Source organism: Macadamia integrifolia, chromosome 5 (assembly GCF_013358625.1).
Source record: "Macadamia integrifolia cultivar HAES 741 chromosome 5, SCU_Mint_v3, whole genome shotgun sequence".
NCBI classification, from domain to species: Eukaryota; Viridiplantae; Streptophyta; class Magnoliopsida; order Proteales; family Proteaceae; genus Macadamia; species Macadamia integrifolia.
The window spans coordinates 5,946,657-5,965,121 of record NC_056561.1 but is presented as its reverse complement, the minus strand read 5'-3'; the positions used below and the strand labels follow the sequence as shown (position 1 = coordinate 5,965,121).

The 18,465-nt window shown below is 37.5% G+C and overlaps 1 protein-coding gene across 1 annotated transcript in view; it reads left to right on the top strand.

Moving 5' to 3' along the window:
* Window positions 1-13,701: 13,701 nt before the first annotated feature.
* The window catches only part of LOC122079780 (multicopper oxidase LPR1-like), a 5,396-nt gene continuing 632 nt past the window's right edge, over window positions 13,702-18,465 (top strand). The window contains exons 1-2 of the mRNA XM_042646493.1: window positions 13,702-14,182; window positions 16,629-18,083. Of these exons, the coding sequence (XP_042502427.1) occupies window positions 13,946-14,182; window positions 16,629-18,083 (1,692 nt within the window). The 5' untranslated portion in view covers window positions 13,702-13,945. The remainder of the gene's footprint in view (window positions 14,183-16,628; window positions 18,084-18,465) is intronic.

Here is an 18,465-nt window from a genome sequence, read left to right as displayed (position 1 = left end):
TGCAACCAAACGTGCCTTGTACCTAGCATCTTCAACACCTGGGGCAGATTCATTCTTCTTGAATACCCATTTGCAACCAATAATTTTCTTCCCTGCTCTCGGCTTCACAAGCTCCCAAGTCTGATTTTTATGAAGAGATTTCATCTCCTCATTCATGGCAATCAACCATTTTGTAGAATCAGCTGATGCTTGGCAATGCTATACCGCTCTTCTTCTTGATTCACTTGAGCATCATCTCCTTTAGTAAAGTAGGCAACTGGACTAAAGTAGATTGTGCTTTGTTTGAAGATGAACCACCAATTTCAAAATTCACCTTCTCTCTAGATTTTTCTTGACCTTCATCACAATGAATAGGAGTTTCTTTCCTAAGATGCAACATAGCAGATTCATCAAAAGTAACATCTCTGCTAATAAGAAATTTTGGAGACTTTGGATCAGAACACCACAACCTGTATCCTTTCACTCCATATCCATACCCAAGAAAAATACATTTTTTAGCCCTAGGTTCCAACTTCCCTTCATTTACATGTGCATAAGCAGGACATCCAAATACTTTTAAATTTGAGTAGTCTGCAGGTTTACCTGACCAAACTTCTTCTGGAGTCTTGCACTCAATAGCTGTGCAAGGAGATCGATTCACCAACAAGGTTGTTGTGTTAACTACTTCTGCCCAGAACTCCTTGCCCAATACTACATTTGATAATATACACCTTGCTTTTTCTAACAAGGTTCTATTCATACGCTCCGCTACTCCATTTTGCTGGGGTGTTTTAACAACTGTATGGTGTCTTGCAATACCTTTATTTTTGCAGAACTCATTAAAGTCACCTTCACAAAACTCTAGGCTATTATCGGTTCTCAACCTTTTAAATTTGTTTCCCAGTCTGCTTCTCAAGCAAATTCTTCCACTGTTTGAAAGTGACAAATACTTCATTTTTGTGCTTCATGAAATAGACCCAAACCTTCATAGAGAAATCGTCAATGAAAGTAAGCAAGTATCTTGCATTAGCCCCCTTTGAAGCAACCCTGGAGGGCCCCCATAGGTCTGAATGAATGTAGTCCAAAGTTTCCTTGGTCCTGTGAATAGCAGTACTGAAACTAACTCTTTTCTGCTTCCCAAACACACAATGCTCAAAGAACTCCATTGCTCATGTACTCTGACCACACAACAAGCCCCTTTTACTTAATGATGTCATCCCTCTTTCACTCATATGGCCTAACCTCATGTGCCATAAATTTTTGACATATGATTCAGACATAGATGATGAAGCTGTTGTAACAGACCCAGTGACTATAGTACCCTACAACACATACAAACTGCCAACCTTGATTCCTTTCATCAATAAGAGAACACCCTTGCTGATCTTCATGACTCCACTTTCAGCTGTATACTTGCACCCATTTGAATTAAGAGTGTCTAAACTAATGAGATTCTTCTTCAAATCAGTGACATGCCTGACATTGGACAAGGTTCTGACAATGTAATCATACATCTTGATATTGATCGTTCCCATTCCAATAGTCTTATAAGAAATATTATTTTTCATCAACACAATTCCACCTCGAACTGATTCGTATGTAGAGAACCATTCACGATTGGGACACATATGGTAGGAACAACCAGAGTCAAGAATCCATTCATCCTGTGATCTAACTTTATCATCAGTCACCAAAAGCATATCAGACTCACTCTCATCTTCAGCAATACTAGCTTCTGTAGAATCATCTCTTTTCTGTTGATTTTGAGCACCACCACCTGCTTTCTGCTTATTTAAAAGCTTATAGCATTCAGATTTAATATGCCTATTTTTCTTACAATAATTGCAGGTTAAATTCTTATGTTTAGATTTTGATCTAGCCTTCTTTTTGTCACCATCTGAACCCCTTTCATTCGTTCTCCCTCTAGCTACCAAACCAACATCATTAGATTTATTGGTAGTTGTCAACTCATCATCAATTTTTTGCTTACGTTGCAGATTCGTTTTGATATCCTCAATAGAGATTGTCTCTCTACCATAAATCGTGGTATCCCTAAAATGCTTATAAGATGGAGGTAGAGAACATAACAATAATAGGGCCAAATCTTCATTGTCTATTTTAACATCTATCATTTTCAAATCAGTAACAATAGAATTGAACTCAGATATATGGGATTTAATAGAAGTGTCTTCACCCATATGAAGGGTATACAGTTGTTGCTTCAATCTTAACCTATTGGTGAGGGATTTAGTGAGGTAGAGGTTCTCTAACTTCACCCATAACTCTGCAGCTGTTTTCTCTTAGAGAACTTCCTGTAGAACATCATTCGAAAGACACAACTAAATAGCTGAAAGGGCTTTATCATCCAAATCGCTCCAATCATCATCGCACATAGTTGCAGGTTTCTTCGCCTTCCCAAATAGGATTTTCTTCAAACCCTGCTGCGTGAGAACAACCATCATTCAAACCTGCCATAAACTAAAACTGATGTTACCGTCAAACCTATCAATATCGTATTTCGTTGAAGCCATGGATCGAAGTAACCCAAAGCTCTGATACCAATTTGTTAGATCAAACACCAAGAAACACGAATAATAAAGAGACAATAGATCCGTACGACACAGAGATTTAACGAGGTTCACACACCAGGGTGGTGTGCTACGTCCTTGGGCGAAGAAGAAGATGATTCACTATGCAAAAGAGAGATTACACCCTAGCAGCGGCGAGAAAAAACTCGCCCTAAAAACCCTAGCTGCGTGAAAATCCTAGAATACAATGACTTTCTTAACAAGCAACAGTACATTATATATACTCCAAAAACGTGGGTCGACCCATCGGGTCGCGATCGATCTGATCAAACCATACTACGCCCCTGCACCCCCATACGAGATCAGTGATGGGCTCCGGACTTGGGCCTATCGGCCCAACCCCTCTGCTTCCATCATAGATCTCAGAAAAATTCTCATTCGGGTTGCCACCAAAATATGTCAAATCGGATCAATCTTCAAAACGGGTCAAGAATTCGAGACAAACTTAACAGTCTTCTTTCAATCACCTTGGCAAAAAGGAAGCTCGAGAAATAAGAGGACTTTGTGCTTTCATAGCTTGGCATATATGGCTTGCTCGTAATGAATTGGCTTTTGCACATAAGGATTTTGATCCATCATCGATAGTGATAGTGGCTCAGTGTGCTTTCTATGAATTTCTAGAGGCCCAAAAACCTAGCCCTCTGCGAACAGACAGAGACCATTCCACGCCTCAGCAACCTATTCAGTGGAGACCTCCGCCCCACTATTTCATGAAGCTTAACTGTGATGCATCCTTATGTTCGAGTCCCCATAAATCGGGCATTGGATTTGTAATACGTAACCACGATGGTTGTCCTATGTTTGCCAAGTCTGAAGGAACTCATTTTGAAGATATATTCACCGGGGAGAGTCTTGCTATCCGTTATGGACTCCTAGAGGCTTTATCGATGGTGGTGGATAATATTCAAGTCAAGTCTGATTCAAGGGAGGTGATATCTGCCATTACATCCTCCTCCCGTCCTGGACCTCTGGTAGCCCAATCCATCATTGAAGACATTCGTCATTTGGCTAGTTATTTTAATACTTGTAACTTTTTCTCTCTTCCTAGAGAAGCCAATTCAGTGGCCGGTTCCCTAGCTATGAAGGCCTTGTCTATGTCGTGTATGACAATTTGACCAACTTCCACTCCGTGGTTGAGTGAATCTTGTAATTCATCTTCCACGTGCCCTACACATGCAAATCAATAGATTTCTTGTTATCAAAAAAAAAAAAAAAGATACAACTTTTCGCATAAAATTCATGTGAGTGGCCTCAAAGAAATAAGAAGAAACGAATTCAGGATCACACCTTTTTTGAGGAAAAGGTCTCTTCCCAATTCGGCTATCTCCTTAATGACAAAAAAATGATCTATATAAATACACTCTCAGCATCTTTGCCATTTGACCAAAATTCCATTTAAGTTGAAGTGCGAGTAATAGAGAACCTAGAGGTTCCACTAGTGAGTTGCATTGGATTTTCCTTCTGGGCATAAGAATATATATGCATAATAAATAAAGAGGAATTATCACTCCCCTCCCCTGAACTTGGGGAAATATCAAGTTCCCCTACGGTTTTTTAATTAATTCACACCCATCCCTCCAAAGCAAAAGATTCTATCAACTGTGACCAGGGGTTAGAAAGAGTTGTTAAGTGACTGTTCTTTTTTTTTAATTTCCAAAATACCCCCATCAATTCCAATCCCACTTGCCGGATGGAGAGGTGGGCTCACCAAATTCTTTTCCCCTCCCATCCCAAAGCTAAGCTGTTCCTCCACAATCAAACCCATGTTATTGTTCTTCCCAAAAGAGAATTCGCCACTTCCCGTCGCAGCCACGATGAAGTCTCCAATTGTGACAGTCCTCCCCTATAAACTATCTCTCTGAACCATATCTTCTTCTTCTTCTTCAAACCCCTCTCTTGAACTGTAAACAGAGATGCTCGGGATTGTTTCCAAAAAAGACATACTTGGCCTTCGTGAAGCTCTGCTCAGTTGCTTCATTGTGTAATCATCTAAATCGCAAGAGGTAGCAGCAAGTCCTTCTAAGTTGCCATCGGATCGGGCCCTTTCGAAGGCCTCTTGAGCTGGCACAATTGGGTTCATGTTCGGAGTCAGAGAAGGTCACAACAATGTGTGAAATTGGAGATGAGATGCAGGAGAAGGCGCTGAAATGAGGGCACCCACCATGAGAGAACAAGATCTTCTTCAGAGTATGATCAGAGCTAGATATGTGTTTGTTGTTGTTGTTGTTGTTGCTGGAGCTATTCTCAAAATCCCTGTTTGGGGTCTTGGAGGAGTAGAGCAGGGACCCAAGAACAGGGGTAGAAGAGCTTCTCAGTAGCATTTTTTATAGCTTTAATGCCCGTCTCCTAGAAAATTTACCCAAATCAGAATGCTTGTAGACATTCCTTTTAAGGAAAAATCTCTCTGTGTTGATTTGATTTCTAGAATTTTACAATTTCTGTGGTAGAGAGAGAGAGAGAGAGAGTTCCCATATCATGGAAGATGAAATATCTCCATCACCATCTCCAGCAACATAGGTGACTAGACCTCCACTACCCAGACTTGTTGATGCTTCCCTCGCCATCTCCAGCAAATCCAATACTAACCCATCTAACAGATTCGCCCCTCTCATCGATCCCTCCAAGAACAAACAACAACTTTCAATTTCCTCTACTACCAAGAGATCATCAAAAGATAGGCACACGAAGGTCGAAGGAAGGGGCCGCTGCATCCGTATGCCGGCAATTTGTGCGGCTAGGGTTTTCCAATTGACGTGTGAATTGGGTCATAAATTCGATGGTGAGACCATCGAGTGGTTCTTATAGCCATCAGAATTTGCTAATATCGCTGCCACCAGTCCGGTACAATCCCTGCTAATTTTTCAACCCTTAAAGTTTCTCTCTGAAGCAGTGGCTCTACCCTTTCAGCCCACCTTCCAAATCCGCTCTTCATTCCTGCGCATTACTGCATTAGCCTTTGTCCACCATTCCCAATACTTCAATGAAGGCGATGCCAGTCAGAGACTCTCACTAGCGGCGAGATGTTAGGGTTTCATCAACAACATATCTTGACTAGGGATCAGATTAGTGATGCTCTGCCTGATGTTTGAAATGATTGATTAAAGGGAAAGGGGTATTTTAGGAATTAAAAAAAATAGTCACTTAACAGATTTTTTCTAACCCATAGTCATGGTTGATAGAATCTTTTGATTTAGGGGGAAGGGAGTGAATTAATTAAAAACCCATGGGGAACTTGACATTTCTTCATAATTCAGCAAGGGGAATGATAATTCCTTATAAATAAATAAAGATAAGAAGAGAAAAGGAACAAGAGATTTATTGCTTATCAAGAATGAATTAGTACAATGAATTAGTACAATGGAGATAGAAAAGAAGAAAAATCCAAATGAAAGAGAACCAGATACTTAAGACATGAAGAATTGAAAATTAAGAATCACCCAATTAGTTTAAGTAGTCTCTTGATTTCATTGATGGCTTTCCATCAACTGCTGGTCTTCACTTTCCTAGTGTCTTCTATCTTTTGCATTTGAGAGAAAAGGGAGTCGATAAAAAGAGTTCCGTGAGATGCAGTGTAACCTAGTGCAGGAATCAACGAGAGCAGGTAAAGAAGTATCAACATCGGTGAAATTTTTAGTTTTCACAAAAAAAGTTAAATCCCATGCAATATATTCTCCCCCCCCCCTCCGCGCGACAAAGAGCTATTCTATAGGTTCTTAATCATTTAGTTGAGGAAGAAGGCCCCAAAAGCAAATCGGATACAAATCCATTGATACTAAAGTCATCACAAAGCTAATTAAGGAATACTTTATAGCTCGAATTCATGGCCAAAAGCTGGTTTAATTTCCTTGAGCAGAAACAATATTCTTTACGACACAATTGTCATGATGATAGTCATGAGGTGCACCATAATCTCAATGGACCCTATCTAACTTGGATATCCTATCTTATGTATAAATCATCATTAATTGGGCTACCATGGCCCAGCCCAAATATTTTGGTTGATGAAAATGTTTGTTCTATGAGCCTCATATTCCAATTATCTATTTAATAGTTTATTTTTATCCTCGACCTATTTTTATCAAATGACTAGGATTCTTTTTGGCCCAAGGAAAAAAAAAAAAAAAAAACCACGATTCTATATCATTTGCTTGGATATGGGTAATGAGCAAAACATAATGGAAAGTGATCGGAAATTGCAATTGAACTAACTAATACAAAAGCAGAAGGGTGTGAACTATGTGCAAGGGAAGCCACTTTATACGATAGAACACTTCTTCTCATAAAGTGTATGATAATATGATTAAGGATTTAAGCATTGGTAATAAGATATCGAAGTAGGTGATTTTATGAGACTTATGATTTCGGAGAGACGTAGGATACTCTAAAGATTTGCATGAAAATTGTCAAAAAAATTCGTGGATGTATTTATGATATATGTAAAATACAGTTTTGAAGCAAAAAATGCCTTATTAAGCAATATTTAAATATATATATATAGTAGGTTGATACAAGGATTTGAGTCATTTTTAAATAATCTAGTGATGCAAAACACCTCTTCCCAAAATAAAATAAAAAAAAAATAAAAGAAGAAGCAGAAGAAGAAAGAAAAATGCGACTTTACTAAGTCATTTGTTTGGCACAATTCTATTTGATTCATGATTTAAACACTGAGAATCCCAAAACCTAAAAGAAAACTTTATTGACAATAAATTATAGAAGCGCTTGTTTTGTATTAAACCTATCAAGTAAATGGGGGAGAGGGTTCCCTATATCGCTCGAGTGTGGTTTTGAGTGAATGAGGAAACTTTCTTTTGAATTTGATTATGACTATGTTTGGTTGCAAGGAGAATTAGAGGGAAGGGAAGTGAAATTTTCATACTTAAAAAAGAAATATATGTAATCATTATCCCATGTGATTATATCATTACTTTAAATCATTCCATATTTGGTTATAAAATTCCACTTTACTTTACATTCAAAACCCTTTACTATAATATGTAAAATAAAGATGACATCCTTTGCTATAATATGTAAATTAAAAATTACATGTAAAATGTATCATTACCAAATATGATTAAAAAAATCAAGTATTTTATATAATCAAATTGAATCGCATGGGGTAATGATTATAAACATTCATTTTTAAAGTATGAAAATTTTACTTCTCTTCCCTTTAAATTTCCTTTGCAAGCAAATGGAGCCTGTAGGAATGGAAGCATTTATGAAATTTCATCCCCTCACATGAACACTAGTGTATAGAGGGTTGTGCAATTTCTTTTTTTCTTTTATTTTTTTTTTGTTTTATTTATTTATTTATTTTTTTTTGGGGTGGGGTTGGTTAAAAATTTAATCAACGCCTCATAGTGCACCACTCCTATATTGCGGATCATCAGATGGGCTAACGTGGCACAGCCCATAGAGGTCGTTGATTACGAAAATGATAACTTCATAATTTTATGAGCCTCATGAGCCTTATATATTCCAATCATATGTCGAGATCGATAATGATATTGATATGGATTTTCCGTATCGCTCTGCATTGGGCTGATTTTAGTGAAAAAAAAAACTTTTGACCATATCAGGTGATACGTATCGGTATCAATTGATATCAATCATCATCGATATTGATACATATCGATCAATATGACTAATACAATATCGATAACTAAATCCATGACTCCACCTATTATATTGAATCCCCATGATTCCATATCATTTGTTCGGATAAAGGTAATGAGGAACTTGTGAGATCTTTTCTTGAGGTTGGAAAAAAAACCTTAAAGGCCTTAGATATTCCGATATGAAAGAATAATTTGATTCAGATTGTATAATATAGTCTAAGACAGATATTTTAATGTGAATCCCATGACTCGTTACATGAAAAGATGTCGAAAGAAATTCCCACTTCGGCGGCATCATGACTTTTCAAAGCTTTCATAGTAGTAGTTCAGCAGAACTGTTAGAAGATATTCTGATGATATATATAATCAAACCATGCTTGAATTTTCTCTACTATAATTGTCTGCCTACCACTCTCTTTATCATAGTGCGCATCGTTTTCATTTTCATTTTCATTCTTCAGTCTTCACTCTTCTTTTCATGGTTTCGTGGTTTCTTTCTTGGCTTTTTATTAGATTCCTTCACCAGTATCTTTCCTTCTTTTCTCTTTATTTTCTAACTCCGAGTATATACTTCTTCTCTTATCCAAGTCTTTGTTTGATGCAAAGATGAGCTTGATAGATTTTTGTTCCCTTTTTATAACATCATTTTGATTTCAAGGTTTTCTCCATATTAATCAGGGTTTAAAAGAATAGAATCAGGATCTGAATCACTCTCAATCGATTCAAATCTAATTTTAGTTCGGTTCAACTGGAATCAATCAGGAATAAGCCGAAATCCATTATATCCTCAATATGAATGAGTGACTCTAAATTGGGATCATCCTCAATTGATTCCGATCTCAAGCACAAGTATTCAAAACACAGAATTGAGAATCAAATCGATCCTTATACTGACCCAAGAACCCTAATTTTTGAACGATGGTGGGGATGGGCCTAAACCCTAGTTTATATACAAATTGGTTAGATTCGAATTGATTTTGGTTGATTCCAATCCGATTTTTCAAAACCTGGTCCCGAGCTTTAAAACCCTGACAATAACATTGAGGCTTTGTGCTGGAACTATACAAATCAGTAGGGATTTTCCACTAAGTGTCACATCAATGATATGATATAGGGTGGGCAAATCTAGGTATCCCTTCTCCTACAGCGACCCTCTGATGGATAACGAATAGAACACTAAATTCCGAAAGTTACAAATGAGTGGCGTACATTGCATTCTTACTTCTTAGGGTTTCCGATCTTTTCTATTATTTCCTACTGAGAAACAGAAAGAGCTTTCATCGCAAATATGGAGTTGGAAAATTGAAATAATAGTTGCAAAAAAAGGGATAATCTCCACATTAAAAAAATCTTATCTAATGCTGTCCTAAGTTATAGAGAGAGAGAGAGAGAGAGAGAGAGAGAGGATTTCATTCTTGATGTTGTAAGTAATCTTATGTGTATTAGCTTTGAGACTTTGGATGAATTTATATACTAATTAAGCTTTTCAACTTATCAACTTAAGCTTTTATGTTAGACATTTCTAACATGTTAGAGCACCATCACTCTCTCATCAACATGTGAGGGAGAGTTTTTTTTTTGGTAAAGATGTGAGGGAGATAGTTCAGAGTAGGGGTGAAACAGGGCGGGTTGAGCCGGGTTTCTTAAAACCCTAACCCAACCTTAAGACCTCAAAATTCAATTCAGGCCCAATTCAACCCTATCGGGTTCATGTTTAGGCCCAACCCTGCCGGGTTCATTCCAACCCAACCTGACCCTAATTGACCCTATCAGGGTCGGGTTGGGTTGGGTCGGGTTGGGCTGGTTGGGTTGACCTTGGCTTCTATAATGGTTGGATTAACCTTGATTGACATGTTTTTTCCATTCATGTCTCATACATTAAAAAATTATAGAAAAATAAAATACCTATTGAAGCTTTAATTTCTATTACAAAGATGCAAGGTTAAATTTCGGGCGGGGTTGGGTCGGGTTGGTCCGGGTTGAGGCTTCAACCCTAACCCAACCCCACCCTGACCCATGGTTGGGGGCTTTCAACCCTAACCCACCCTCAGGGTCAAAATACTTGGCCCCAACCCTATTCGGGCTTAGAGCGGGCCTGGGTGGGTTTGGGTTATCAGGGCCAAACTTTCACCCCTAGTTGAGAGCAAGGAGAAGTGTTACTGGGATTTTAGAGTTAATATATAGATTTAAATATAGGGATTGAATATATCTTGTATTATGTAGGGGTTCATATATATATATTGTAAAGGTTTGTATTTGTTATTGAGTTAAGTTTTGGGTCCATTACATGTATGTGGTAGAATTGTAATTTTGAGGGGAATAGAGTTTTTGGGTTCTCTATGTATTATTTATATGGGAAAACTTAGACACAAACAAATGGGAGATCACTTTGTGAGGTAGAGAACAATGCAAAGAGTTATTTTGATTAATGGGAAATCTCTGGTTCTCTGATTGGATGTAGGCATTCGTGTCGAACTACATTAAATTTTTCCTGTTGTATGTGATTGTCTGTCTGGTTTCCTTTTTTATGGCTGCGCATTTATCACCAACATTAGAAGGTATTCCCTTGATGAACCTAAGCTTTTAACTATGTCGGAAGTAGGGAGGTTATTGTAGGCTATCACTAGAGGAAAGTGAGCAAGCTAGAGGGAGAGAGAGGGTAGCTAACTGTGTTAGACTTTGAGTTGGAGTAGGAGATGAGGAAAGGATGTATCTTTACTATTTTACCCCAAAAATTGGCCAATATTGCATGTGTTTGTTTTGCATTACCACTCTTTCAAAACGGTTTACCAAAAATTTGAGAATGAACTCAAAGCTCATTGAAGGAGAATCAGGTCCAAAATGGATACGAAAAGGGCGATTTCGGGTTCAGAATAAATTCTTGGCCAATAGGAAATTATTTTTTAGAAAACCATACCAAAGACACCTTTTAGTAGTGTTAGGGATGTGCTCTAGGAATAGTTTTTGGATTTAGAAAATAATCTAAAGAAAAAAATAAATAAATTTTAAAATGCATTCTAAACTCAGAATCTATTATAACTATACATACCAAACACATTCTTAATTTCTTACTCTGTTGTCTCTTTCATAACAGCAACAAAAACTCTAGCTTCATGACCAGCTTTATAGTGGAATCCACCCCCTCAAGAAATTTCAAATGGAAAGCCAATAGTTAGAGAGGTGGGTGGTTCTTTTCGAATTCCACTTTGTCCAATTTCTAAAAACACTGATTACTCTAACACACATAAAGAGTTATGTATGCAATATAATCTAGTTAATTAAGTTTATGATATTCATAATTTGTGATTCTAACAATAATAATGATATTATAGGATGCAGATTCTTAATTCCCTTTACAAAATATAAATATTTATTTTGAAATTTGGGGGATGAAAGTGAAACAGCCCCAATCCTAGAATTCATCTAGGAACATTCATGAATGGATTAGATTTCTAGATTTCACATTCCATTTCCAACTCCAAACCATCAGCATTAATGGTTTTCACAGATCATCCAATTATGATGGGATTGAAACCACATTAAGAATTTAAAAGCTTATGTGGTCATGGCTTCCAACTGAAATTAATGATTCATCCAAACCATAATTAATGGTTCTCAAAGATCCATAATGTGGTCATGGGGTCCAATTGAATTTCTCTGTGAAATGCTTCATCCAAATTCCTGCTTTAATTCTTGTTTTACTCTACTAATCTCCTCACAACACAATTGGAGTACAGCAATGACAGTCCTTGTAACGACATCATCCACATGAGGTCGATGTGGACCAGATCAAGAAATAGTACCAGTATGAGGCCCACATCTCATTTTGTGAGAGGGCCCACATTGAAATCTGCATTTGAACTTCGTCCTGTTGCTCTCTCTCTCTCTCTCTCTCTCTCTCTCTCTTGAAAGGAAGAGAAATACACACCACAAAACAGACTTTTAGGACCGCAACGGTTAGAAATTATGGAATCAATCCGTGACTGATAAGGCACTGCTTTTGTTTTCTTGCGTTTTTGGGGAACAGAGAAAGCTCACTGATTCCAAATCAGATAGCGATGCCTTTTTTTCTTTTTTTCTTTTTTTTTTGAATTGAGTTCTTTCCTATCTGATCACCAGACTCCCTACAGACCATACTCCAACCGCCATTCCCTGGGGATATATTATATACGAATACAAAAGATGAAAGATTCTTTAGGCCTCTAAGGGGAGGTTTGCTAGCATTCTCTTTTTTCTTTACGTGGAATGATTTCATTATCCTCTTCTATATAAAATCAATCCATCAAATCTGATCGAATGTTTAAAGATATAATTTTTTTGGATCAAGTATTAGGCAAAGAAATTTTCGATCATATATAATTAGGAAAATTAGGTAATGCCGATACATGAGTCCAATCATAAAATCGTATCACCAGTGGAAAGAAGATTCTATCTTCTTCATAGATGAAGGAAAAATACTTTTGTCTAATTTCTTTATGGGAAAAGTATTTCTTTATGGGTAAAGAGAAACCCTTGTGTCTTTCTTCACCTCCCTATAAAATGATATCTCTACCTCCTATTGGGGGAGGATAGAGATAAATGCAAGAAGTGATGACGTAGGCCACGGTCCCAAAAAGAAAACATTGTACCTTTATTTGTTTTGAACTTCGAAGATGCAAGGTAAATTTAGTAAATGTTATGCAAACATAAAATAATAAATTGTACCACATAAAAGGGTCATTCAGGTATTTCTATTCATTAGGATATGTAGCAAATAGTTTTTTTTTTTTTTTGGGTAATGGTGAATCTTATGGATTGATTAGATGTAAAATTATAGTCCATAAATTTAGTCATTTACCTTCCCATATTTGCTGCTTACAAGATAGAAGGACAAATTAGTAAGGCAGTTATTATTTTTATGGTAATGGGTATGGCAGCTCTATTGCCTGACTCTATTACCTCACTTAATTACAGAGTCAAAAACTTCCCTTTCATTACATAGCATCATGGTGTCAAATTTTAGTTTAGCATCAGCATCATAGTTTTCCCATAGAGATGTTCCAATTTTATGAATTTATCAAAAGAGAGGGTTTCATAACACCAGTATGGGGAGGAATCTGTGTGCCCTATTGATGATTGTCCTTAAAAAAAAAACGTATCATCCCCGTGGAACTCATATATTCAGAGAAGGAGAGAAGATATAACAAAGTGAAAATTGATGTGAGGTAAATTGAACTCGGGGCGCCGTGAGGAGGTTTTTCCAAGTTGAGCTCTTTTGCACATACATTCACTTGCATTTACAGTTTAGGTGACAACCCATGTTTAATTTGTTCCTATTTAACCGGTGAAGAGAGGTGTTTATGGAAACAAAAGGGTGTGCTGACACATGACCAGTTCATACTCCTTATTACCTTATCAAAAGGAAAGAGTTCCTCATGAGTCCATGGTATAGGGAAGAAACTACAAGTACACCAAATCAATGGCTGTCCTGAAAAGATATCATTCACATGAACCCACATAATCAGAGTAGGAGAGAGAAATAAAGCACAGATGGCCAATTAGATTATTTATTTACAAAGGAGGTTTTAAGTGTTCAATGATAAAAGGACTGTGGAAGAAAAAAAGAAGGGAAAGAAAGAAAGATAGAACTCACCTACCGTCCACTCTTTCAGGATAATATCTTCCCTAATCTCTCCTTTTCGTTTCCAAGACTAGTTTTTCCTCTTAATATTCTCTTCTCTATATTCCAAGGGTGCCTCAATTTTGTTTCTCCCTCTCATGAAAGAAGGTTTTAGCAGAGCAGCCATGGAGGTCTTTCTGCTTCTTTTCTTATCTTTAGCTCTCAGATGGGGAGCTGCAAACAGTGCATGGGCTGATGGCAGATTGATAAGCCCCTCTAGATTGGAAATGTTTGTCGATGAGCTTCCAGACATGCCCAGAGTCCAAGGCTTCGACATTACAAATGGTGTTCCTGTCTCCAAAACCCTCAAGATTGGCATGTACCACAAAAGATGGGTAAGCAATATTTCAAATTTCTCTTCTTCTTCTTCTTCTTCTTCTTCTCTCTCTCTCTCGATCTCTTCAACCATGTTTGCTATTTGCTGCAACTATTTAGTTTCACCTGGTCATGGTTTCAAAAACTAAAGCTGTCACATGAGCACTCTTTAATGTGGAGCCCAAGGTGTTTGAGGCTGGGGTACTTGTCTGTTGCTTTGTTCTGCATGCCATGGAATCAGAAATGTTTTAAAATATGCAGTCATATGTGCACCCTGGCTTCTTTCAGTATCAGTACTTTACTTTTTTATATATATATATATATATAGCTTTCTTTACCTTCATTAGTGGAATTAGGCTAGGGAAAAGTGAAACCATTCAAAAGGTCACCATGATGGATTGAAACCGCTCTTTATCTTTTTATTTCCTTTTTCTCTATCTGTAAAGGGCATATTTGATAGTTGGAAAAGGCTTAGAAGTTTCACTAGTGGAAGGAGTTAGGGGGAGGAGGAGAGGAAGAAGCCAAGAAAGATTTAAGTTTTGCTGTGATCAATCTAATGTTGAGTGAAGGGTACAGCACCACTGTATCTACTGGCTTAATTTTTTCTTTTTTTAATCATCTCTGATAGAACCATGGTGACATAGAGCTAAGTAGGGCATTAGAGTTATTCTTCAAAACGGGACAAGAAGTCAAAACAAACATAACACTCTCTCTTTTAAGGGGTTGAGAGAAATAGGGATGAAGATTTACAAGAGTACAAAATAAAGTAGGTGGAATGAAATACAAGGAAATAAAGCAGGTGAATGGAACAACTATACATAACATTATCTCATAGCATATATGCCATGTGTCCTTATCTCTTATACTAATCAATTCTGATCCCAAGGGCCACTCCCAGAATCATCCTGTTTATTAAATAGTTTCAAAATTAGGATTCGATCCCATTCAATAATGAAAAGATCCGGCTCCGAAGTCCAAAATTCCTATGCATACCAATAACTTCTAAGGAATACAAACATCAATCCTTATAATTTCTTATTAATTATGAATAATTTTTATAAATCATAATTATTAAGTATTAATTAAGATTAAATATGTATCTTAAACAGGCTTTGGCAGTTCTGGTTTCAATTGGTTTCTTATCTTTTGGTTCTGAAACCATTGGGAAACCCATCCCAGTTTTGTCCTGCCCCCATTCAGTATATCAAAATCAGCTCTCGGATAATCAATGGAATAGATTGGTTCCAGGTTTCAATGGGTCAATTTCAGGGTGGTTCTTGATTCTAGTATCAAATTGATATCCATATACATTTGCCCTTGTTGTCCAGGGATCCATAGACCTAGGGTCAGCATTGTGGTTGGCCCTTGTTATGATGATGATGAGCATTTGATGTTCACTTTGCTTTCTTTATCTCTTTTGTCTGTCTTCCTTATGCAGCAACTTTTTTTTTGTGTTCCAAATTTATTTTTTCCGGGATATATCTAACAGCTCCTTTATAACATTTATATTTCAACGCTTTTTTTTTTCCAACAATAATTCAATGGGTCGGCCTAATATATGTAGAGTTCAATTTCTTATCACCAAAATGGTGAAGTGAAAAATTTTAACTTTCTTTGGTGGCCCTTTTTTTTCTTTAAATATATTTAACATATGGTTAAAAATGATTTTTAAAATAATTTGAAATTGAATTATCATTATTTCATGATTAAATTTGCATATTATTTTTAGACATATGAAAATGATAGAGTTTACTTTCTTTGAGAAAAAAAAAAAATGTGTTATACTAAATGGGTGAAAGTAAGATTACAAATTATTTTAATTAACCTTGGTTACATATCTAACTTTTGGTTTAAAGATCAACGGTTTTTTTTTTTTTCAAATTGGTAGAAAGAGAAATATAATATAATTACTAGTTTGTATTTTTAGAAATTGTGGGTGTGCCATAAATCCCATTGTGATATAAATTTTATTTTTTTTAATAGAACTCTCATTGTGAGTTTAAGATTCTTTAGTGATGAGTCCTCAAAAGAGTTGAATAGCCTTCTCTGACGAGAGAGAGGACTGGATCGGTTAAGGTTGTGTGGTTTAGAGCATGAGATGGATTTGTCCGCTCCAGAGAGAGAGAGAGAGAAAGAAAGAGAGAAGACTGGATCGGTTAAGGTTGTGTGGTTTAGAGCATGGGATGGATTTGTCCGCTCCAAACCGACCCTACTCGACTCAATCCATGGTCGGTTGCCTCTTATCCTTGATATATGTGGTGCTTAGTTTTTTTCACCAAAAAAAAAAAAAATGTGGTGCTTAGTTTTTTTTTTAATAAGAGATTTTTTTTCTTTTTCTAAAGATGTGTTTAGCCAATTAGTGGTCACTAATCTTCATCCTTATTAGTTTGACTAAAAAGTTGAAAAAGTGATTAGTTTGACTAATAAGTTGAAAAGACATACTTTAGCTTTTGCTTTTTCTTGCAGAAATTTCACAGGGACCTACCTGCGACAGGAGTATTTGCCTACGGTACTTCCAAGCGCACAGCAACCGTTCCTGGTCCAACAATCGAGGCCCTTCATGGTATTGAGACTCATGTGACGTGGCAGAATCACCTTCCTCCGAAACACATCTTACCATGGGACCCCACTATCCCAACTGCCAAACCCCTCAACAAGGGTGTCCCAACGGTCGTCCACCTTCATGGTGCTATTGGTGAGCCCCAGAGCGATGGCAATTCAAAAGCCTGGTTCACAGTTGGATTTAAAGACACTGGCCCCACCTGGTCAAAGAAGACGTATCGCTACTATAATCTTCAACAACCGGGGAATTTATGGTACCATGATCACGCGATGGGGTTGACCAGGGTCAACCTCTTGGCTGGTCTGATTGGAGCCTACATCATCCGTCACCCTCAGATTGAAACCCCACTTGGACTTCCTTATGGAAATGAATTCGATCGTCCGTTAGTAATATTTGATCGTAGCTTTCGTACAGATGGCTCTCTCTACATGAACTCTACTGGAAACAACCCTTCCATTCACCCACAATGGCAGCCGGAGTATTTCGGCGATGTGATTATCGTGAACGGCAAAGCTTGGCCTCGGTTGACGGTACGCCGTAGGAAGTACCGATTCCGTATTATCAATGCGAGCAATGCTCGATTCTTACAATTATTCCTCACCAACGGTATGAGATTCATCCACGTCGGCTCTGATTCTGTGTATCGAGCTCGACCGGTCATGGTGAAGAAGCTTCTCTTGGCCCCATCGGAAATTGCTGATGTTGTTTTTGACTTTTCAAAGTCAACATCAAATTCGGTGATCTTAGCCAATAATGCGTCATATCCATATCCATCAGGTGATCCGACGGATGAGATCAATGGGAAAGTAATGAAGTTTGTGATCAAGGGGCAGCGTGAGGTTGACACTTACCGTGTACCCGCGGAATTGATCAAGTACCCTGCTCCTGATGTATCCAGTGCTTCAACCACACGATACATCGCGATGTATGAGTACACGAGCAACATCAGTGAGCCAACACATCTGTATATTAACGGCAGATCATACGAGGAGCCTGCAACTGAGATGCCAAGATCTGGGTCCACTGAAATTTGGAACGTGATCAATCTGACGGAAGATAATCATCCGTTGCATATCCATCTGGGATTGTTTGTAACATTGGATCAGACGGAGCTGGTGAATGTTGATGAGTTTCGAAATTGCATGACGAAGATGAATGACGCGGTGAAGTGCCAAGTAAGCAAGTATGCACGTGGCAAGCAGATAAGGGTGCCAATGCATGAGAGGGGATGGAAAAATGTGTTCAAGATGAGACCAGGTTGTCTGACGAGGATCCTAATCAGATTCTCCTTGATCCATTCAAATGCATCTTATCCGTTCGATGCCACAGCAGAGCCAGGCTACGTGTACCATTGCCACGTAAGTTCCTTGATTCCTTCTTTTTATCCCTTCCCCTGTTCCTCTACATAAAATTACCAATTGGGTTTGAAGCAGGGTTTAAAAAATTGGATCGGATGATCTGACTCGCAGACGAATCAGAGTTGAATTAGGGTTTAAGCTGATTTTCATCGATTTAAATCCCGATTCCTAATTTTTAAAACCCAATTTGAGGCTCTGAGGCTAGAGGCCCAAACCAAGGATTCAAGCCGTGTTTGGTAACCAAAAAAAAAAAAATTATATTATTTTCTTGGTCTAAGAAATTCTTATTGTTCTTCACATGAATTAATCCAAGAGAAAATTCTCTTTTGAATTTCAAAATTCAACTTAGGAATTAGGAATAGTGAATTTTTCTTTACTTTTC